Source organism: Carex rostrata, chromosome 21 (genome assembly GCF_964058835.1).
Source record: "Carex rostrata chromosome 21, lpCarRost1.2, whole genome shotgun sequence".
NCBI classification, from domain to species: Eukaryota; Viridiplantae; Streptophyta; class Magnoliopsida; order Poales; family Cyperaceae; genus Carex; species Carex rostrata.
Genome location: NC_135938.1, coordinates 3,332,574 through 3,343,643, shown reverse-complemented (window position 1 = coordinate 3,343,643; position 11,070 = coordinate 3,332,574). Strand labels below are relative to the sequence as shown.

At 33.7% G+C, this 11,070-nt stretch overlaps 1 protein-coding gene across 1 annotated transcript; it reads left to right on the top strand.

Annotated features, from left to right (window-relative positions):
* Nucleotides 1-5,144: 5,144 nt before the first annotated feature.
* Nucleotides 5,145-8,487, top strand: LOC144573244 (E3 ubiquitin-protein ligase XB3-like). Its single transcript, XM_078322971.1, has 8 exons — nucleotides 5,145-5,546; nucleotides 5,664-5,723; nucleotides 5,805-5,876; nucleotides 5,958-6,079; nucleotides 6,292-6,432; nucleotides 6,514-6,621; nucleotides 6,995-7,253; nucleotides 7,536-8,487. The coding sequence occupies exons 1-8, from the start codon at nucleotides 5,364-5,366 to the stop codon at nucleotides 7,965-7,967; spliced, it is 1,377 nt and encodes a 458-aa protein (XP_078179097.1). The 5' UTR covers nucleotides 5,145-5,363; the 3' UTR covers nucleotides 7,968-8,487.
* Nucleotides 8,488-11,070: the final 2,583 nt, after the last annotated feature.

The window sequence follows — 11,070 nt, the reverse complement described above, 5'->3', positions numbered from 1 at the left end:
AGGGCGGACTTAGGATTTTCGTCGGGAGGCAAAAAAATATCGAATCGGGTTTATATTCATTAACTAATTAGGTACTCGATAAAAAACATTGCTTTAACTTACACTTTCCAATACTCTGACTTATAATTTCTGATTCTCTAATCTATAATTATAATTATCAATCATAATTCAAGAAATTTATTTTAATTTTAACTCTAAATTTAATCCGAATTACAATTCAAACATTCAGAAGGGGGCAAAAAAAATTTTCAGAGAGGGGCAAAGTCGATCGGAACATCCCGAAATCCACTAAAACTCAAAATCCAGGGGATGCAGCTGTCCCCCCCCCCCTCCCCACACTGTAGATCTGCCCCTGCTCCCAAGGGCTAAGCCCAGAAGCAAGGGGGGAAACTCATTACAGGAAAGGAAGGGTAAGGGTACAGATCGGAGGTGAGGCCACCTTCGAACAGTGTTTTTACACTCTGATTTGGAGATGACAAAAAAAAATCTCAAAAATCAACATTTCGTGACCTTCATCTTCTCTCCGAACAGTAGACTTTCACCTCAGCTTCCTCTTCCGTTGATAGTGTTTTTTTTCTTTCTGGAGCAGAGAAAATTATCGGGCAGACCGCACCTCCTCTGCGCACAGTGTTTTTTCCTTTCTCTTCCTCCGCGTACCTCTAATTGGAGCACTACCTAAGTATAATTTGCAATATTTTGTTGAATATAACTTGTTTTGGTGTAATGAATCATTTTTTACAAAGCATCAATTGGTTAGTGCAACAGTCTTAAATCTTTCTTTTAGCGTTTTGACCGACTAATCTGAATCCTTTAATAATTACGTGTTAAAATTTTATAAGGGCTGGATTTTATGTTTTTGGTACTTCAAAAAAAAAAATGTCAGATTTTACTGGTTTTTTTAGATTTTGATATAACAGCGTTATTAAATGCACTACATTTTTCAAAATCAATATTATTTCTTCTATTCACAGATATTATAACTATTAAATAAAAAAATAAGGCTATGGTACAATGCATAACGCAGATTGATCCATGCTATGAATCAACATTTTTGTTTTCAAAATCTTAACACTCGATTCGAACCGTTCAACATGACCTCCATAGCTCCATATGAATATGTAGAAAATCATTATTTTTGTATGATCCATAATTTTTAGATCAAATGATTTTCTACCCATCTAAAAAAAGTAAAAAAAATATAAAAATATGAAATTTAGTTTATAAATACAAATTCACGTGGAGACCGTATTGAACAGTTCAGATCAACCGTTAAGACTTTTAAGTTAAAAATTTGAATCAATAACACAGCAAATCAATATGCGCTATGCAAAGTAGCACAACCTCAATAAAAGATACAATATTTGATTTTTAATAATATTTTAATACAAACAGGATTTATAGTCATAGTGTTATTAAAATATTTTTAACAGGTAAATCAATTTGTCAGCGTTATTAAAATATTTAAGATCAATAAAATAGCCAATAGAATTTATAGTCATAGCGCTGACAAATTGATGCAAATATAGGCACTGTTTCTCAACTCTATATTTTATTTAAATTGTTGCTCTTTCTTGAAAAGTCTTTTTTTTTCTAAACTTTCTTCCAACAAAATTCTGTGCTTTGAAGACTTCATAAGGTGTAATTAATTATTACTAATATCATCATTCTTCCCAAGAGCCAACATATAATTTTTCGTGTGTAGATATTCAATAATATTTTATTATATTATGACTAGTTATTGTTGCTATTTCGTCGTCGTTTATTCATTTATTTATTTTGTTGACTATGCTCTGCCAGTGTATCTACAGTGTATATACTCGATAATCTTTTTTAGAACAATTCATTGTATCGTTATACCTTTTGCTTGTGCGTTATGGATTTTTTTAAAATACAACTAATTTTAAATATTTTAACAAAACAAGCATCATTGATTTATTATATAAAAGATAGCTTTATTGATCTGCATAATCAGTGTAGACATAAACATGTTTGCTCCACCGGTCCGCAAGATCGGTGAAGTTATTTACTATTGATTAATGTGGTTAGATTCTTCAGATGGTCATAAAATAGCTCCACCGATGGAGCAGACATGTTTGTGTTTGCAGATCGATAGAGCTGTTTTTTACATAATCTAAATCAATAGTGCTTGTTTTATTAAAAATATTAAATTTGATTCTATTTAGAAACAAATCCTGCGTTATGGGTCTATATTGATCTAGCTTTTATTCTAAAAAAAAGCGTTGTGTAATTAAATAAAAAAGAAGCAACCTTGGTGCACAAATTCCCTTGGGGTCCCCACAAGAGGAACCCGAATTTGTCTCTTGCGTAATGGTCATACATACTTAGATTCACGCCAAATTAATCAAGTAGTTGCCTTTAATTGTTCCCTCTTTGATGGGATACTCACTGAAGAATTTATGTTAACAACCTTAATTAATATCATTATTACTATTAGTGTGGTTATCCAACCAACTTTTAGTGAGATTAGTAAAGAAATGTGATGGAAACTTGTCGGCAACTTATTCTTGCCAAATGTGAGAAATTAAAATATTGTCAACATATAATATGTACTAAATTTAATATTTATAATGAAATGAATAAAACCAATCTTTTGTAAATACTTCCTAAATTCCATTGATAAGAGTAAAACTAGGGTGTTCTTAAGCTCACCAAGGTGTTTGGTGAGCTTAATTTCAAAATTTATTAAATTAGCTTCAAATAATAAATTCAAACCGTTGAAATCGATTTACTTCACGAGTGATGAATTTACATATAAAATTTTTAGAATTTCAAATTAATTTTGTATAAAGTCAAGTGGTCAAAAGTGTTAAAAAAATGAATGTACTAAAATTAATTTATAAACCTTCTAATTTTGACCTCTTGACTTTATACTAAAATCATTCGAAATCTTAAAATTTTTGCATGTAATTCATCATTTGTGAAGTAGATGGATTTTAACGGTTTAAATTTGTCGTTTGAAACCGATATAATAGGTTTTGGAGTTAAGCTCACCAAACACCTTGGTGAACTTAAGAACACCCTAGTTTTACTCCTCACATTGTTTAGAATGTCTTTACTATTTTTATATGGATAGAAATTTATTGTTTTTTGATGATTCGGATTTTCGAATCAAGTGATTTTTTATTTATCTAAAAAAATAGTAAATAAATTCTAAAACATTATTAATTCTGCTCTGCAAGTATATTTTCAAATGAAAATCATATTTAACGGTTCAGATCGATTGTTTGAATCAATCCATAATGTACATATTACCATAGCCTCATTCTTTTTAATTAACTAGAAAGCATACCTTATTTCTTGATTTTCATTATTGTTTGTTGTTAGTTTTATGCTCTTTTAATTTAAATTTCGTCTCATTAACTCGTGCTCCAATTGATAATGATTTCAATTTTTTTAAGAACGAAAGGAGTCAAATTCCTTCTTATTTAATAATTGGTAGCAAATATTAAATTTATACTTTTATAAATTGGAAACTGGAATCACACAACTTTCCAACTACTGCTCATATGATTCAAATTTCATTCACCATGTTTACTGGTGAACTCAAGTCTAAAATCTGTCAAATCGGCTTCAAATGATAAATCCGAACCGTTGAAACTCGTCTACCTTACGAGTAATGCGTCTACATGTGAAAATTTTAAACATTCGAATTAATTTAGTATAAAATCAAGCGGTCAAAATTAGAAGGTCGATAAATTAATTTTAATGCATTCATTTTTTGAAAGTTTTTTTACCACTTGACTCTATGCAAAATTAATTTTAAAATTAAAATTTTTCACAAGTAGACGCATCACTACCTGTGAATTTTAACAGTTCAAATTCGTCATTTGAAGCTGATTTGACAAGTTTTAGACTTGAGTCCACAAAGATACTTGGTGAACATCATCACCCTAGTTCTACTCTCATGGGTTAGGTATTAGGATATGTTATGTGATTAGGATTTTATATTTTAGATATTCATACCAGATATTTAGAGCGTTTACAATTTTAAAACTAGTGCACGTGTATATGATCATTATGTATTATCAGATATTTAAACTACGTCTCTTGCTCATCTCTCTTAGGTGGTATGCAAAAAATATTTCAAAAAATATAAGAAATGAATGACGATCGATGTTGACGGAAATTTTGTTAAAAGATATTTGAAGAAAGTCTTATTCAAACTCAGAAAATATTCGATTTACGTTGAAATAAAGTCTCAACATAAATTGAGCATATATAATTAGGGGTGTTCAAACGGTTCGGTTTTATCAGTTTTGGACCGAACCGAATTAGTTCGGTTTAAACGGTTCAGTTATTTCGGTTTATTGGATCAGTTCGGTTGGCTTTTCAAACTGAATTATAACTTCGGTTCGTTTCGGTTTGAAAAAATTCAAAACCGAAATAACCGAACTGACCGAACTTTCATATAATATGAATTTGATCGGAACCACCCCAGTTTATTTTTTAATACTCCGGTTTATTTCTTAATCAATTGCTTTAAATACTTGGTTTATTTCTAAATATCTTAGTTTATTTCTTAGTACTCCAATTTATTATAAATCAATTGTTTTAAATAAAAAATTTAATATATTTTGGTTTGAACCGAACAAACTAAAATAAAACTTCGGTTCAGTTCGGTTTTATTTTTAAAATCGAATTATAACTTTGATTTGCCCTAAGTTCTGTTCGATTTCAACCGAACCGTATTTTTAAAATCGAATTATAACTTTAATTTGCCTAAGTTCGGTTGAACACCCCTAGATATAATCGTCGGATTTTGAACAGGGCTCTATCAAACGTGTAATTGAACGAGCCGACGAGGGGTCACTGACCCAATTCGTATCCTCTGCATTAACTTCAAAAGGAATCTTTTGATTTAATATATCTCAACCATCCGAACAGATTTAAGATTCGTGCAGATTAGGTCCACACTAATATTAAAAACCATCTACATCATAGGCAGGAGGCGGATGGGCTCCATTTATAATCAGACGGCTGACATGCATTAACGCAAAAAAGCAACGGACGATGCGGACTCCTGTGGATCAGAGATTAAAAAGGTCCACCATGAAACTAGTGTAAATGTGTAATTGAACTGAACTTGTATAAAATGTAGAAAGCTTCCAAGGGGCATACGCAAAAGAACGCCTTCAAAATCACACAAGTAAAAATATAACTAACACCCACCTTCCACTTTCTTTCTACTCCACTTTTGTCTGAATACTTCCCACTTTTTATCAAACACGCTTCCCACCTCCCGCTCACCACCCGGGCGGCGCACATTAGCGCTTGTCCCCGCCCCTTGCTGCATCTCACGCCTTATCGTGCGCCGATAACTGTACGGACCAACTCCCAGAGCCATGGGCCACGGTATCAGCTGCGCCAGGTCCAGCGACGAGCTCGAGTTCTTCCGAGCACTCCAGTCCGGCGACCTGGATGCGGTCCGTGAGGCTCTCTCCCTGGACCGAGATCTTGTCCACCGGTGCACGCCGTACGGACGTGTCTCTCCTCTTCACATTGCTGCCGCCAATGGACACCTCGAGGTCCGTGTGAGAGAGTTTTTTTTATATGTTTTGTTGTTGTTGAGGATTTGATGTTTATGTTTGAACTCTGATCTTATTTTTATTTATTTATTTATTTTTGCTTTCTATTGATTGCAGTTGCTTTCGATGTTATTGAATCATTCAGTTAATCCCGACATATTGAATCGTAATAAGCAGGTAATAATAAAAAAAATATTTATTTGATTCTGGTTTCCAGTTGTATGCTATTCGTTTTATATTGAATTTCTCGTTTGATAGACTCCATTGATGCTCTCGGCAATGCACGGGAAGATAGAGTGTGTAAACAAGCTACTGGAAGCAGGGGCTAATGTGAGCAATTATATTCTTCTTTCTTTTAATTTGTAAAAATTTGTCTTCAATATTTTATCTGATGTTGATTGTTGTTTTCAGATCCTAATGTTTGATTCATTAAATGGGAGAACATGTTTACATCTAGCGGCATACTATGGCCATACTGATTGCTTGAAAGCCATTTTATCGACTGCTCAATCTAGCCCGGTTGCACAATCTTGGTACATTTAGTTGATATTCACTCATCCAATGATTTGTTTATAGTGTTCCATTAGTCTTAATTGTTGTTGCTGGGAAATGTTTGGCTAAATTTGCTGCTGAACCCATAATATGGAGTTTCAGATTTTAATAGAAGCAATTAAAATTTTGTTATTTCATCTAATTATTTTAATAATTTTTTCCTTTTGTTTTCTTTATTTGGTAATACCAATAGGGGATTTGCTAGATTTGTCAATTTAAAAGATGACAATGGTGCAACTCCATTGCATTTAGCATCCCGACAAGGTCGTGCACACTCAGTTCATATCTTGCTGGATAATGGTGCCATCGTCTCTTCTCCGACCGCGACATACGGGTATGGCCCAATTCTTGGTTTTCTTTATTCTTCTGATTTGAATTTCAATTTTCAATTTTGAAACTTAGTTTGTGATTTTAGGTTTCCTGGGAGCACGCCTCTACATCTAGCTGCCAGGGGAGGCTGGGTTGATTGTGTGCGTGAATTATTAGCTTGGGGTGCTGATAGATTACAGAGAGACTCAGCAGGGTATTTTTCCCTTTTCCCCCTCTTTTACAATAGTATTTCCTTTTCCCTCTTCTTTAAGCTTTTGGCAGTTTAACCATGGGATTCGTAATTTAGATGGCACCTTCCGTTTTTAATGACAAAGTAAATTGATACTGGTACTTGCTTGTTGGCACTCTAATTTGGTATCAGATACTTTTTGTGAATTTTTTTAATTATATGACAATAAAAGGAATATACCAATGCCATGTCATCATGTTAGGTAAGGTACAGTGTTTGACACTAAAACCCTTCAGCACAAAATATTATTATTGATGCAGATATTAATTAAGGAAACTCTTTGAACTATTAACCTCAGTAATGCAAACTCTTTTCATTTCTGTTATAATTTATACAGGAGGATACCATATGCTATTGCCTTGAAAAGAAGCCACTGTGCATGTGCAGCTCTATTAAACCCTTCTTCAGCCGAACCGCTGGTGTGGCCATCTCCATTGAAATTCATAAGTGAATTAAATGCCGATGCAAAGGAGCTTCTAGAGGCAGCTCTAATGGAGGCAAATTTGGAAAGGGAGAAGAAAATTTTAAGAGGGGCCAAGTTTTCATGTCCTTCTCCTTCATTTTCAGAGAATGGATCTGAAGATAACATTTCTGAGGTTTTTTTTTTCTCTTCTTATTTTTCTTTTGGGTTACTTTAAAAGGGTACCTACAAGAATTAAATGGGAGCTAATCATATACCTAGCAGCAGCCCTTAAATTATTGACAAGAGAAAACTACTGAGAAACAAACAAGACCACTTGCATAATATTGCATCAGGTCACATGCTTAGTGTGTAATTTAGATTTATTTAGTAAGGTTTATAGATCGATACAATAATTGTAGAAATTGTAACTTCTTGCATCATATTGAATATCTAAATTGTTGTTATTTATGTACAGACAAGCGAATCGGAGCTCTGTAGCATATGCTTTGAGCGCGGGTGCACAATAGAAGTTCGCGATTGTGCACACCAAATGTGTGCACCGTGCACACTTTCTCTCTGCTGCCATAGCAAACCCAATCCATCTACACTGTGTCTCACATCCCCCACTTGCCCCTTCTGTCGTAGCATCATTTCAAAATTAGTCATAGCAAAACCCAAATCAAATTGCAATACTATATCTGACGACTCAGAGAAACCTAATTCACCGAGACCTAGTGTGAGAAGATTGAAAAGCCGGTCCCACAATTTAAGTGAAGGTGGTGGAAGTAGTAGTTTTAAAGGAATATCCAGTGCAGTGGGGTCTTTTAGTAAGATGGGGCGCGGGTCCGGCCGGATTGCCGATAGTGCTGACATGGAAGACAAATTGGAGCACGTGTTATGCACTTGAGTTGTCCCGAGCAGGTTTTGTTGTAGAAATTATTTTTAGTTCTTTATTTATTATATCAAGATTGGTGAGTGGATAGAAAAATGGTGGTTAGTTACATAGTTACAGGTTATTTCCTGAGATTGCACTTTGGTACCTGAAAATTCAGCTTTTATAATTGCTGCCCCAAAGTTATTTTTTTGTAAACATTCTTTGTACTTGTTTTTTGTTTTAGAATTCATGACCTCGAAAGTTCTCCTTTGGTTTCCTCCAATTGTTGGATTGGTGGTACCCAAGGGACAATTTTGTAAAAGTTAAAAGTTCAGGGGTCAAAGTGCAATATCGTGGAAGTATGGGTATCAATATACTGGTCCGTGAGCTAGGTCTATGCAAGAAAAGTACGAATTGTTGTAGCCTCTTTTGATTTCTGAGGCATGGAAGGTGTGAATAAACAATCTCATTCAAGAAAAAATGGGTATATATTGATTGTCATCACATGAATGTGCTTCCACCTACATAATTGAGTCATGGGCATTGTTTGTTTTTGTTATTTTTTAATCTTTAGTCAATTTATGTTTGGAAAAATATTTGAATAAAACAACCCGTAAGTAGTTCTCATCCATTTGTTTACTATGTTTCATGCGTTGACTGGTTTTTCAAAGTATCAACTTTTCAAGGGTTGTTTCTCATACCAAAATATTTGCCTAAATGCGGGATTACTTTTATTAATCAATACATACCGGAAAATTGTCCAAAACATTTTTTAATTATTCAAAGAGTGAGTCTATGGTACTATGTATATTACCATTTGGCACCGTGCTACGGTTCTATATTCGAGTTTTCAAATCCTAACGGTTGATCCGAACCGTTCATCTTGTTCTCCATATTAATATGTGTTTGGAGGCCAAATTTTACATTTTTTTAAATTTTTTTACTATTTTTTGAAATTTATTGAAAATCACTGTTTTTGGATGGTCCAGAATTTTCAGATCAAGTGATTTTCTAAATATCTAAAAAAATAGTAAAAATATTTAAAAAAAATGTAAAATTTGGTCTCCAAACACATATTAATATGGAGAATAAGATGAATGGTTCGGATCAACGGTTAAAATTTGAAAACTCGAACATAGAGCCGTAACACAGTGCCAAATTGTAATATGCATAGTACCATAGACTCACTCATATTTAAATGTCAATGTAAAACAGTACCTCTAGTTACTTGTATAAATACTCTAGGCAGTTGACAAAGAACAAAGAACAATCTTTTAACAAAAAGTAAGGTTTTCTAAATAGATATTAAATAACCTATGTATTTAGCTACGTTTGGATGCACTCTAGAATAGCTACTATTTGAGAATAGTGATTTTTGGAAGAGTGTGAGAATAATATTTATGTCTATTCGGAATAGCGAAAATGTTATTTGGATTGAACATTTAGAATAGCAATGGAGGGATTAAACATTTGAGAGAGTACCAATTGCTATTCCGACTTTTTGTAGGAATAGCGGAACAGTGTTATTCTCGCTGTTCCGAATAGCAATTGAGTATGTTTGAATTGATCGGAACAACGCTATTATCGCTATTCTCAGTACATCCAAACATAGCCGATCTATTAGATGAATTCACATCCTCTCTCAGGTACTTGACTGAACCTGACCGAAACAGACGGTCCAGATTTTTAAATTGGCACAATCTCAGAGCATAAATAATACTGTCCCCTACGTCATCCCGAATAATCACCCGCTGAGAGTAAATCTGGACCGTCCGTTTCGGTCAGGCTGTGGACGAGGGGATTATTTAGCTCTGAATTTTCTTACAATGGAACAAATTGAAGATGCATTTATTGAGTTGAACGACCCGAACGAGAGAAATGGTACATGGTGTGACTTTCAGATCGCCCAAATGGATATCCTGTGAACATTTGACTATTGAGAAAATGAACTTTTGAAATTTCTCATTTTTTTTTTCTCGGCATCGAGAAAAGTGGTGCGTGTCTTCAATCAATTAGCACAAGTGGGTGCGTGGGGCGTTGGTGACTCAATTTTTTTTTTTTTTCCTTTCTTGATTTTTAAATATATGGGAATAACGGTTCTGTTTTAAAATATTTTACTCTATTTCTATTTATTGCAATATCCAAATACACTTATTCATATATATTCATTCATTAAATAGTTTCCATTTTATTAATTCGAAAATAAACTTTTCTAAGCGAATATGTTAACACTAAAAATAAGCCTGTAAATGTTCAAGAAGACCAGGGCATGTTTTTCATATATATATATGAGTAGAACTAGGGTGCTCTTAAGCTCACCAAAGTTTTGGTAAGCTTAACTTTAAAACTCATCAAATTGATTTCAAATGACAAATCCGAACCGTTGAAACCCGCCTACCTTACGTGTGATGCATCTACGTGTAATTTTTAAACATTCAAATTAATTTAGTATAAAGTCAAGCGGTCAAAATTAGAAGGTTAATAAATTAATTTTAGTGCATTCATTTTTGAACGTTTTTTGACCGCTTGACTTTATACTAAATTAATTCGAATGTTTAAAAATTTCACATGTAGATGCATCACACGTAAGGTAGGCGGGTTTCAACGGTTCGGATTCATCATTTGAAAATCGATTTAATGAGTTTTAGAGTTAAGCTCCTTAAGAGCACCCATATGCTAACATGCTATGCATAGCATAGAGCCCCTCCATGCAACGCCTTGGATTTCGACTTTTCACAAATTGAGAAATGTAGAACATAACAACAACAAATAAACTAAACATGCACAAATCAGAGCACTTGCAACTCTTTGTTTTTTTTTTTTTGAAAGTAGAAATGTATGGGTCATGCTCCTAGATTCCATTAATGAAAGACACAAGGTGTGTCAAATATCTATACAGGATATAAAAAAAAAAAAAAAAACAAAATAACAAGAAGAAACACTAAAAGAAAAAAAAAAGGTGCACAGGGAGGGGTGACTTGTTTAACGGAGGTTTTTGAAATGCGTTTATTTCTCCATCTCCGTTAAATGTATTTCCTAGCGCTCCATCTTGTTGCACGAATTTTAAAGCAATTCGATGGTAGAGAAGTCCGTAGCAGATTATGAAGTTAGCAACCGGTAGCATGCTAGCCAATTC

What these genes read in the sequence shown, in the direction of transcription:
- LOC144573244 (XM_078322971.1), top strand. Translation starts at nt 5,364, where the DNA reads ATGGGCCACGGTATCAGCTGCGCCAGGTCCAGCGACGAGCTCGAGTTC. An exon ending in AGCCCGGTTGCACAATCTTG is followed by an intron (nt 6,080 to 6,291) that starts GTACATTTAGTT and finishes TAATACCAATAG; the next exon opens with GGGATTTGCTAGATTTGTCA. An exon ending in CTGAAGATAACATTTCTGAG is followed by an intron (nt 7,254 to 7,535) that starts GTTTTTTTTTTC and finishes ATTTATGTACAG; the next exon opens with ACAAGCGAATCGGAGCTCTG.